The sequence below is a fragment of the Momordica charantia genome (assembly GCF_013281855.1).
Source record: "Momordica charantia cultivar OHB3-1 chromosome 6 unlocalized genomic scaffold, Mcharantia_2.0 BLBB01000006.1, whole genome shotgun sequence".
NCBI classification, from domain to species: domain Eukaryota; kingdom Viridiplantae; phylum Streptophyta; class Magnoliopsida; order Cucurbitales; family Cucurbitaceae; genus Momordica; species Momordica charantia.
In genome coordinates, this window is record NW_028275164.1 from 22,886,209 (window position 1) to 22,898,833 (window position 12,625).

At 35.9% G+C, this 12,625-nt stretch overlaps 1 protein-coding gene across 5 annotated transcripts in view; it reads left to right on the forward strand.

Moving 5' to 3' along the window:
• Window positions 1-840: 840 nt before the first annotated feature.
• The window catches only part of LOC111021960 (Cyclin/Brf1-like TBP-binding protein), a 46,244-nt gene continuing 34,459 nt past the window's right edge, over window positions 841-12,625 (forward strand). Inside the window, exons 1-7 of one of the 5 annotated variants that reach the window (XM_022299097.2) lie at window positions 841-1,100; window positions 4,637-4,697; window positions 4,861-4,968; window positions 5,114-5,195; window positions 5,400-5,475; window positions 5,608-5,693; window positions 5,791-5,867. In XM_022299097.2, coding sequence (XP_022154789.1) covers window positions 4,907-4,968; window positions 5,114-5,195; window positions 5,400-5,475; window positions 5,608-5,693; window positions 5,791-5,867 — 383 coding nt within the window. In that variant the 5' untranslated portion in view covers window positions 841-1,100; window positions 4,637-4,697; window positions 4,861-4,906. Of the gene's footprint in view, window positions 1,101-1,414; window positions 1,479-4,636; window positions 4,698-4,860; window positions 4,969-5,113; window positions 5,196-5,399; window positions 5,476-5,607; window positions 5,694-5,790; window positions 5,868-12,625 lie in introns of those variants that run through there. The other 4 variants (XM_088125017.1, XM_022299098.2, XM_022299099.2 and 1 more) reach the window with 4 other exon arrangements.

Sequence of the window (12,625 nt, forward strand, 5' to 3'; positions counted from 1 at the left end):
CCATATCCAATCCAATTTGTGGATGGATTGGACTGGGCCGGTCAAACGTTGACCTTGGGCCGGGCTTGGATCAGGCTTGAACTGGGTTTGGATCAAACCTGAACGGGGCTTGGACCGGCCTTTGGGCTTTGAGCCCGATGATGAGGTTGATCAAATTATAGACAAAAAAAAAAAATTGAATGGTAAAATACGGAGAAACTTAGTTTAAAATTAAAGTTTATCCGTATACACCTTTTATATATAAAATAGACGTTAAAAATTAGTTTAAAATATTATTAAAAGTAATAGAAATAAAATAATATAAATAAATTTTAAAAATGACATAATATAAATGGTGGATGTTCTTTTTTCTCTTTTTTAGAGAATAATTGGTTGAAATTTAGTTTTGAATATATGAAATTTAAATACACTTTTAAATCCACAAATATATGGAATCTAAAGAGTTTCGATACGAAAAGTTTTACCTTTTATTTTCTAAAAATCTAAAGATTTTATTTTTAATCATAATTAATTATAGAATTTTAAATGAGTTTAAATTTTAAAAGCTTTATAATTCTTCCCTTTTTTACAATTATAAAAGAGAACTATTTCATCATTTTTTGACAAAAAAATTATTTGAATTCTATTTTCTTTGTCCTAATTTTAGTTATTTTGTGTCATTTGCTTTTCATGTATTGGTAATCTGAAAAGCAGTTATCATGTTAGTAGTAAAATATTTTCTTTAAAAGAAATAAATATATTTTTAGAAAGTTTACATGGATATTTTTTTTATTTGTGTATTATTTTTTTTTAATTTTAAAAAATAGTGGTATTATATTGTTTTTTTTAATTTTAAAAAAATATGCTCAATTTTCCCGATTTCTCCTTCCTCCCCACCTTGCGCGCAACTCCCAATAACATCGCTTCCCTAGCCTAGATATTGTCGACGGCTGAGCCTCCGACGACGAACATACCCACCGGCGACGGCGACGGCGGGCGGCGAACACAGCCACGGCCAGCTACTTGTGACGTCGAATCGGCGCGACCTACGACAGGCCAAACCTACATATTCGAGCCCTCTCCTTGTGGCGGTCGAGACCTACGACGACTGGCCCAGTACTGTACGTTGTTTCTCTTTACTGAGTCAGTAAAAGCATTGTATCAATTAACTCTATAGTTTAACTGACTACGGGGATTGTGTGTTTTATAGTTAGTGTAAAATATGTTAATAGGTTTATGATAAAACTTAAGATCCAACCAAAAGCTTTTTTTTGTTATACCCACTATTTTCGTTGTTTTTTTTAATACATTAGCATACATAGTTTGAACAAAAAATTTCTTTGGACAATTTTTGAACATGTTACCCATCGCATTTTTTAAAATACTGAAAACATAAATTACAACTATGTTTTTCACAAAAAAAATTTCTCCAATTGGATAACAATGAAGAGTAACTGTAGTGATGTATGAAGAACGGTCATGAATACTGGAAATTAGAGGTAAGTATGCTCTCTCCTCTCTCCTCCTCTTCCTCTCAAGTCCCTCAGTTTAGGTTGCTGTATTGAAGATTGCTTAAGTATTGGTCATGTTCCAAACCTTGCCTGAATCGATTATTGTCGTGGGATTAGTTACTTCTTTAGCCTTTTAGTATTATTTATCATGGAAATTAACAGTTGCTGTGTTGGAAATAAGTATTATTGCTTTTGGATCGAAAACTAGTGGTTTTTCATGAAAGAGATGAGTTGTAAATTTTCTCTGCCAATGAAACGTCCTCTGATGGCTTGGTTTGAAGAACAGATGGTTGAACTAATGCAGTTACCATTGCACTACCATTTCTCGGTTCAGACAAGAGATGCAAATGGTAGGTACAGCGTACAGAATCCAAAAGCTTCGCTCTGGTTTTGGATTTCAGGCTGAACTGGCTGTTTGGCCAATCACTGGGGGTTTAAAGAGATTTCCAGTAGCGGCTGGTTTTAAAAAGAAGGGTTGGTTGGTTTTTTGGGATATGTTGAAGGACGACTTGTCAAGGAAAAAGGATTCTTTAGGGGCACAAAAAGTTCCTTCTCCTAATTTGTCTTTTTCTGAGGTTGTATCAGGGAAGAAAAAAGTGTTGGAATTAATCCCTCTTTTCAGAACAATGGGAGAAACAGTAGAATGACAGTTCACTGAAAAATCAAAATTCCTTTTGGATTAAAAAGGATTCCGAGGTGGTGGAGATTGACTGGGACAACTTAATGGTTGTTTCTAGGTGTAATGCCAATGCGCTTGACGATTGGAAATTAATTTCTGCTGCTGTAAAGAATGAGTTCTCTCAAAGTTTTTTGATTAATCCTTTCACGGAGGATGAAGCACTGTTGAAGTTCGAGGATAATAGATTGTTGGGAAGCCATATGAATGACTGGAGATGGAGAAGACTGGGTAACTTCCATGCTAAAATAGAAAAATGGGATTTCGTAAAGCATAGTAGAGAAGAGGTAGTCAAAGGATATGGTGGATGGATTAAACTTCATGGCCTACTGTTGAAACATTGGTCAAAGCAATCCTTTGAAGCATTATGCAAATATGTGTGGATTCCTGTCTACTTCCATTGCAATTTTAGATCCTCGTCTTAGTTCTTTTCAAATTCGGGTCTCCCTTATTACGAGATCAAAGTTTGTTGTGCATCGATTGAATTTATCAGACCTGAATATCAATAACTTTTCGAATTCCCTTGACCTGGAGAGAATTCAGTAAGTTTTGGAAGATGAACGATCCTTTATTTGAGCGGCACCTTAAATAAGGAGATGGAAAGAGTGCCTCCTTGCGAATTTAGAATACCAGGCGGCATAAATGAAGAAATTAGACAATTGGATGACCATTCGGATCCAATTGTAGAAAATATGGAAAGTCCTTTAGGGAGATTAACAGAAATAGCTGGCACAATTAATGAGAATTAGAAAGAGAAGCAGATGTATGTTTTAACTGTAACAACTCATAATCCGTTTATGAGGAAAGAGGGACTGAAAATTTGATTGGACAGTTGGTGGATGAAAATGTATTAGCCATTTCAAATAGCACTGGGCCCTCCCTTCTTTTAATCTTGATAAATTACCAAGGGGAAACTTTATCCCTACTTTACCTTTTTCGTATTCCAGATGGAAATTTGCACCAAGATCTTTTAACGGTCCTTGCTCCCAGCCAATAAATTTAAATGAAGCTTTCAATAAGGAGACAGAATCAATGAAGACAAAAAGGTGCAAGGTAAATGTAACTACATCCATTATTAATTCCCCTAATAATGAAGAACCCCTCTTTCACAAATAGTGACCTTTTAGATGAAAGAGAAATAAATCATAATGGGAAGAGAATTGCTCAAGCTTCTTTGGAGAATCCTCCTTTCTCGGTTTCTTTCAAGGAAAATATGACAAATAATGTGCAATACCCCTTTCCAGAGGATTAATTAACTCAACCAATATTTTTGCTAAAGAAAGGCACAAGGACATTGTTTTTTCTGATGACGAGGATTGTTTGAATGTTAGTATCAGCAGCCAAGATTCCTCTACAGACCAACATGAGTCCTGTCAGCATGCTTTGTCCTCACTCACATGCTTCCTAGTAAAGCAACTAGGAGGCCCCAGGCCCAAGATTCAGAATCTTGGGTCTGGGGCGTTACACGTTAGTGTTGAATGAATATATTGTTGACAGATTTCTTGTTGGTTGGATTGATTTATGGCTTTATAGCCTATTCCTTTCTTCCTAACATTCTAAAGGTAATGTGAAGAGTTTAAATAGGAGCCTTGGTTGGTACATGGTTTCATTATCCCTCTCGTTTTTCAAGGAGTTTTGGTTGGTGCATGGTTTCTTGTTTTCTTGGCCGCTGCATATCAAGGCCCTTTTTGGTTATCAAGGTGTGTTGGGCGGTTCAAGTTCTCTTGCTTATTTATTTCACCTTTATTACTTGGTCTCGGATGTTTATGAGGCTTATTAATGGAGATTTATTTGGGAATTCGAAAAGTCTCTCTTCAGACTTAATTTTTAATCCTTGATTTTCAGTTGGCTGATGATTCAGATTTAGATTTTTGTTTGCCTAAGAAGTTGAAACGTCAGATTAAGCCTTTGACTTATTATTTATATCCTTCTGTTTTTGTTGGAGGCATATTTGGTCTTTCATAACTCCGAACTTGTCAAGCTTTACAAAGAACGGGTTTTGTTGTTAGAAGAAGAGTGTGCTAGAAGAAGTTTAAAGAAGTTTGGAGATACAAGCTGCTCGAGTTAGAGCAAAAGCTATAATTCGAGTCACATTTTTCTAGGATCTCAAAGTCCTCTTTCCAGATGATAAGGTTGGAGTGCTCGGAGTGCTCAAAGTTGAAGGCTCTTCAAGATTATCTTGTTCCTTCCTCGCGTCTTGGTGGATCGTTTTGTTAAGCATGATCTTTTTGATGGTTCTCATGGTTCTTACTTTGATTGTATTGTTACTTGTTCAGACTATTTTTTATTTGGTTCTTCTTTTCTTTTTTCTCTCGCCCCTTCGGGAGTTTGTATCTTTCATCTTTTTCTCCTTTTCATATATCAATGAAAAGTTGTTTCTTTTTTTATGAAAAGTTGTTTCTTGTTCTAAAAAAAGAAAGAAAAACCATGTTTTTCGTTAAGTCCCTTGTTTTCACTTTCCTGTTTTCAGATCACCAACCAAACACATTATTAGAGATTTCGAATCAATAGGGATTAAAGTGCAGGGCCAAGTAAGTGATATCTCTCTTATAGGACATTGCATGTCGGTTTTCCGTATTACTTTGTCTTGGAGTTTTAAACTTTGTTTTTGGGAGCGTTAAGGGTGAGCGTAAGTCGTCCTTACTTCTTGATTTGCTTGAAACAATTGTGACTTCGTCCTTGTTCTTTTGCTAGTCTTTGCAGATTCAATTTGGAGCACTGTCCAACATCACATTACAATATGGTGTGGTGTAGTAATTGTGTAAAAAGTGTTGCTGGGTCTCGAGATGAAGCTGGTTTCCAGTAAGTATTTGTTTTTAAAATGTAATCTATAATAGTCAAGAAATTTGGAAAAATTGATTATTGATGTTGCTCGAGCTTATGATCTGAAAATGCATTCTTAGTTATCTGATATTGTTTTTTGGGTTTTTGTGTCTTTGTTTTATAGATACTGTGATATGTGTGGGAAGGTATTGGACTTTTACAATTTCTCTCAAGAACCTACTTTCTCAAAGGATTCAGCAGGGCAGGTATCTAAACTTTAGTTATTGTGCTAATTAAAGTCTCTTTCCTCTTCGCTCTTCCTTTCCCTATTTCATTTTTTTTGTCTCGTTGGTAATGTTGTAAGGGAAAAAAAACTGGCACGGTTATTGTTGATAAAATTGTCAACCCTCCCCTACAATGCACCAAAAATTGCTGCAATATTCATATTTGACGTCTGAATGAATTTGCAGAGTCAATTGTCGGGAAATTTTGTTAGATCTATTCAGAGTAATTTTTCTGCTTCTCGGGAAAGGACATTAAATAAAGGTATGCTTTATAATTTACTTTCACTTGTTATAATAATAAACATGTGCTGTACTTGTTGTATTAAACAATATAAACTACTTAGATTATTTAGAAATGGTCTGAGTATAGTTTCACATTCTTATCATATATCAGCTTTTGAAGATATGAGGTATATGAGGAATGGTTTAAATATGGGTGAGAGTGATGAAATAATTCGTGTAGCCGGGGCATTTTATAGAGTAAGTTTCTTTGTTTGAGCCTTACATATATGATGTTTATATGTGTGTATATATTTTTATTTTATTGATGTTTCTTCATCTTTATATCGCACTGAAGATTGCTTTAGAGAGAAATTTTACAAGGGGACGTAGTACAGAATTTGTGCAAGCGGCTTGCCTTTACATTGCTTGTCGGTATGAGATCTCCTTTTCCCCTAAATTACAATTATTTAAATTTATCACATTGTTCTTTTTTTTATTGTTGAATTGAGTGACGGTATAGGTTTGCTGACATAGGGCCATTCAAGAGTTTTCTTAGTAAACAATTACTCATTACCTCCTCAAGAAGCTTGTTAAGAAATGAAATGGCTATTCTTGAGTGTTATAATCTCATTGGGATCGTCCATTTGAATTCTCTTTTTCGATGATTTGTTTGATTGCTTTCTACAAAAAGTTAGTTTCTATTCATAATTATTGCCTACCATTTTATTTAATGCGCATGTGTCATTTTGTTTTTTTCCTTAGATAATTGTTAGTGTCCAAGTCAATTTATGCTCACCTTGCTAGTCTCACATTATAATTGTTTGTCTATACAATTAGTAACCTTGAATTTCGTAGGATCTAAACGTTCTAGATAGGTGGTTAGCAGTTACCACAGTTTGAACCCATGATCGAAAGACATTTGGATTTACAAAGTATCTCATTGATCATTTGACCAATGTGGTTATATAACTATGCCCACCCATGGCGTTGGGATGGATTGTCGATTTCTTTTGGGAGGACTGCTGGCGGGGGATAGTACTCTTTATTGTCTCTTTCCTAGTCTTTTATCACTTGTCCTCGTTTAAGTTTGTGCCCATTGCGAGAATTCTCGTTCTCACTGGAGATTCTTTGTCAACTAGTTTTTGTCACCAAATATCTGATTGTGAATCTTCGTATGCTTCTGTGCTCAAACCCTTTTGAGAAACTTTCCAACAAGTTGCTTAGAACGCCACTAACCATGATAAAAAGGAAAGGTGACAGTGTAGCACCTTGCCTTAAACCCCTCGAAGCGATTATTCTTTCTTTTGGTCTACCATTGTTGAAAATGGAATATTTGGTACCCCTAATGCATCCATTGATCCAACTGATCCATCTTTTGCCAAAGCCTATTTGAAAAAGGACCTCCTCGAGGAAATTCCAGTCAACTCTATCAAATGCCTTTTCAATGTCCAGCTTCATTCACCAGCCTTTCTTCCCATTGCACTTATAATCCTCCACAACCTCATTTGCAATCAAATGGGATCCAAAATCTATCTCCCTTCTACAAAGGTGCTTTGATTTTCTGAAATGGTGGAAGAAACTACCTTTTTGAGGCGTTCTGTTAGAACTTTTTCCAAGATTTTGTAGATTAAGGTTGTAAGACTTGCTGACTGAAGTCTTTAACCTTAACTGCACATTCTTTCTTAGGAAGGAAACACAAGAAGTTCTCTTTTAAGGCATGCATTAACATGTCCGTTTTTAAAGAATTCAGCAAAAAGCCGCAAAATATCCACTTTAAATGAGGCCAAAATTGCATTAAGAATTCTAAAGTAAAATCGTCAGGTCCAGGAGCTTTATTATTCGTTCTTCCCAAGGCTCTTCACTGCCTTCCAGATTTCATCTTCCTCGAATTCCTTTTTCAGCCAAGTACTATCTTGAGTTGAAATCGGTTGCCAATTAATATCGCTGAGGAGAATTAATATCTCCGAGGAGAATTATTCTCCTCACCATGGTAAAGAACATCAAAGAAGTTAATGTTTTTAGCTTCAATCTCTCTTGATTCAGTGTTTTCAAAGTGCAAGGCACACCTCAAGACGACAAGTCCTTTGATTGCCTCAAGGCGAGAGGCGACAAAAAGGTAAGGCCTGAGTGAAGCGAGGTGCACTAAATAAAATATTAAATAAATAATATTTATTAATGATTAATATGTAAAATAAATAAATATTCAATTTTAAAATATGAAAATTAAAAAATTAACTTAATTAATTGAGAAAAATATGAATATTCGAAATAAAGAAAAAAGTAGTAGAGAGAAAATTGTATTTAAGATAAATGGTAAAAAATAGTTCTCTAATACTAAGAACTAAATACAAATAGTTGTATTTATGGGAAACAACTGTATTTATAGTAAACGGCTATGTTTATGGGAAACACAAATACTACATGACGACTAGCTTATCATGCAAGCACATAGAAAAATGAGCTGTCAAACTTTTCTTTTTTAGTACTGCCTTCAAATTTTTCTTCTTCTCGTACTACGAAAAACGAAAAGACCCTTCTTCGACTTCTCCTCAAACTTTTCTACTTCAACTATACTTCTTTCTTTTCTTTCTTCTTCAATGTGTTCTGCTTCATTTTTTCTTCTTCCTTTAACTTTACCATCTCTCCCTTTAATTCTACTTTTCTCCTCTCCCCATCTTCTTCTTTTTTGAACCCTTTTGTTTATTCTCTCTTCATCTTCTTCTTTTTTAAACTCTTCATTCTCCCTTTGTTTATTTTCGTTGTCCGGTGGATTTTTATTAAGTTAAAATCATAAAAAAAAATGATGCACCTGCCTTCAACCAGGCTCTCGCCTCGCCATAAGACTAGGGCACGCCAAGGCGCATTGAGGCGCGCCAAGGCGAGCACCCAGTTGAAGACAATCGGCTTGTCACCACTCAAAGAGCACCCAGGCGAAATTGCTTCGCCCCTTGCCTTAGGCGCTCGCTTGGGTGTGCCTCGAAAACACTGCTTTGATTTATAAGTGAGACCTCTTTGCTGTTGATTAGCTCAGTGATTAAAGAGTTCCTTTTTCTTGCTGCAAGGTACTTGTGAAAGAAAGAAGTATTTTCATCTGCTTCCTTTAACCTACTTTTGGATCAAATTTCCTTTCTCAGTGAAATAAATACTTTGTTGATCATTTTTGAGATAACATCTCTTTTCCTTTTCTTCTGAGAGTCCATGTGATTCGTCCTTCTTGTCAAGTGATGAAATGGACTCTATAATTTGAAGCTCCATCTCTTCTCTTTTTCTTTCTGAAAATGCCATGATTTGAGAGGGAATTTTAAATTTTGCAACTTTGAGGATGAAGTGAAACCTGCCCACCCATACGATTTTTCTTCTGCTAGCTTCAACTCAACGAGACTTCTGCAATCTTTGTCAGATAGGCAAGAATCGAAGAATCGAAAGGGACTAGGGCCCCATTTAAAGTCTCCTGCTTCTAATAGAATAGGATAGTGGTTAGACGTCACTCATTCTGCCCTTGAAACTCTGGAATTAATAAAGAGGCTGCTCCATTCTTTTGTCACCAAAAACTGATCGATCAAAGACTGTTTGGAATCATTCCCCATCTTTGACCATGTAAATTTCCCATTTGCTAAGGGAATTTCCAGCAACTCAAGTTCATCGATAGTGCCATTAGATATCCTCATGCCTTTGGTTATTCTTCCTCCCGAGGATCTCTCAAACGACCATCTGATAATGTTAAAATCACTGCCTATACACCAAATCCTGCCACAATAAGAATAGATGTCACGTACTTCTCTCCATAAATGTTTTCTCTCAATAGTTTGTTGGACCATAGACATTAGTTAACCATATGTTATTCAAATTTGAGAAAGAGATTAATATTGAAATAGTGTACCTCCTTTAAGAACCTCCTTGACGGTGATTCTTGATTCGTCCCATAATGAGAATGCCTCCAGATTTGCCAATTGAATTGATATTGGTCCAGCCAATGTCTCTAGAACTCCATAAGGAATTAATTATTCTTCTATCAAGTTGCTGTGCCTTTGTTTCTTGGAGAAAGACAATCTCCGAGCAATGATTCTGGATGAAATTCTTTATCTTTAACCTCTTCGTGCTGCTTCCAATGCCTCTTACATTACATGTGAGTACCTTCATTTGGTTCAATTAGTAGGTACCAGATTAATACCTACTTCGTCGAAGAAAGAAGGAATTGCTGCTGCTCTTTCGTCATTGTAATGAGCTTCACATAAGCCTTGGACATACTCTAACACGTGACTGATCATCCAGGCCAATTTAATTTTCTAAGCATTCTGAAATAACTGGAGAATCCGCACTGCTGATACTAACCACAAAGTCCTCTTTGTTATTAGAAAATTTTGAGAGACTTCTCTGCTTGAAAATGCCTCATTGGTGGAATAAATTGGGCCTAAGTCAAGAGATGTTCGGGGAATTATACCGTTACCCTTTTGAGAATTATTTTTGAAGGGATCTTCTCTTTCATCATTAAGCCTCAAGTAAATTGGCTTGAATGGCACCGTCTGAAATAACCTTTTCCAAATTAGGTATGGCTGCTTAGTTACATCGTCTGGAATAATAAAACATACGAGGCTGCATTAAATGCTTGTCTTTCTTTGAGTCTAAGGAAAAAGAAAATACATTCCTTTTTTCCTTGATTGAAATCACTGAAGTGTTATTCCTACAATCAAGGGGAGCATTAATAAAATTGCTATCTGCATGAGTAACTCCATTAATGCTCAGTTCCTGCATGCCAGTTTTTAGAAAATCGTTCTCTTTAATTGCGTCTGCCTTGTCAGCAAGGAGAGAACCGTTAATGCTTGAGGGTTGCATGTCTTCCTTTTGAAAAATGATTTTATTACTGTTAGAAGGATGACACTCTGAATCAGTATAAATAATGGTCTCTGTTAAGGTAGACCCTTCGTCTTCCAAAATTGTTTGAACTCTCTCAATGTCTAATGAGTTCGAAAAGAACTCTATCTCTAACTTTATTTGTATAGCAATTCTTCTTGAAGCATGATAACGATCTACCTTGACAACCTCCTCTGCTGCTATCGTGAAAGAACCAAGCCTTGGATCATTGACCACGATTGAAGAGGGCAAGAAACCACACAAGTTCTTTTTAACTTGAATGATTGCCTTGGAGATGTCCAACATATTAAGGGTTTTTGAGGAAATACTTACCAGCCCTCTGTTGTATCTTCCAATTGCTTCAAAACTGTTCTTTTTCCAGAACTTGAAGGGTAAGTTCTTAAATTTAATCCACCTTCCATTTCCAAAAATTACTTCCTTTCTACTGTGTTTTTCAAAACTCCATCTTTCTAACTTTAGTTGGAACAACCCAACTTTACACCATTTTCTGTTCAAAATAAAGGGATTAAGAAATCTACCACTTTCAAACGTAACGAGGGCTTTATGAGGCATAAAAGGATTCCTCTTCACACACTCCTCCGAAAATTCTTTCATCAGAACCTTTGAAATTTTTGACCAAGTGTTTTCCACAAAACTTTTGGTTACAACCATTAAAGAATCCCAATCAGTTTCCGGAATCTCCCTTTCGTTTTTGACCCAATAAGTTGAACCAATGGCATTATTTGTAGCAACTAACTTTTCCTTCTGTTGACAAGCCTCATCCGTGACTTTTTCTTGAAACATCCTCTTTCGGATTGCCTAGAATTGCTTCTGATAGGAACCTCTTTTATTTATTTATTATTTTTAGTATGAAACAAATATTTCATTGATGGTATGAAATATACAAATATCACAACGACAATTACAAGAACGCCTTCCAACTTGTAATAAGGCTATTAAAGAGTAGCTATTGAAGAAGGAGTAGAAACATTTACACCAACCAAGAGCTAGTACAATAACTCTATCAAAAAAATTATCAAACGTGAGGGATTTACCATTGAAGACCCTGTTGTTCCTCTTAAACCATAGACTCCACAAAAAAGCCTGGACGAACTAAACCCGAAGAGTAGCTTTTTCTTTTCTGAATGGGTGACCCATCAGAAGACAATCAAGGAAGGAAAAGGGTTGATTGTGTAGGACTGTTTTCTGCCCAACTGCAGAGATTGATGAAGAGATGACCCTGTATCTCCGATGCCCCGAACCTTAAGTGACAACAATTTGGGGAGAGAGCAAAATGAGAGAGCTTTCTCTAAATTATCATGAGTGTTTATCGCTCAGTGACTAAGCTCTCAACAAAAAAAAAAACTTAACTTTCTCGAGGCATTTTCCTTGCCATAGACCAGTGTTTTCGAGGCGCACTCAGGCGACCGCCTAAGGTGAGGGGTGAGGTGATTTTGCCTGGGTGCAACTTGAGTGGTGCCAAGGCGATTGCCTTCAACCAGGCGCTCATCTTGGCGCGCCCTCGCCTTTTGGCGAGGCCAGCGCCTGGTTGAAGACAGGCACATCATTTTTTCTAAATGATTTTAACTTAATAAAAATTCACCGGACAACGAAAATAAACAAAAGGAGAATGAAGAGTTTAAAAAAGAAGAAGATGAAGAGAGAATAAACAAAAGGGTTCAAAAAAGAAGAAGATGGAGAGAGGAGAAAAGTAGAACTAAAGAGAGAGATAGAAAGAAGAAAAAATGAAGCAGAACATGTCGAAGAAGAAAGAAAAGAAAGAAGTATAGTTGAAGTAGAAAAGTTTGAGAAGTCGAATTAGGGTCTTTTAATTTTTTGTAGTATGAGAAGAAGAAAAATTTGAAGCCAGTACTAAAAAAGAAAAGTTTGAAGGCAGCTCATTTTTCAATGTGCTTGCATGATAAGCTAGTCGTCATGTAGTATTTGTGTTTCCCATAAACATAGCTGTTTACTATAAATACAGTTGTTTCCCATAAATACAACTATTTGTATTTAGTTCTTGGCATTAGAGAACTATTTTTTACCATTTATCTTAAATACAATTTTCTCTCTACTTCTTTCTTTATTTCGAATATTCAAATTTTTCTCAATTATTTAAGTTAATTTTTATTTGAGTATTATTTTTTTAATTTTCATATTTATTTATTTTACATATAAATCATTAATAAATATTATTTATTTAATATTTTATTTAGTGCGCCTTGCTTCACTCAGGCCTCGCCTTTTTGTCGCCTCTCGCCTTGGGGCGATTAAAGGGCTCGTCGCCTTGAGGTGCGCCTTGCGCCTTGAAAATACTGCCATAGACTAGGAAAAAGGAT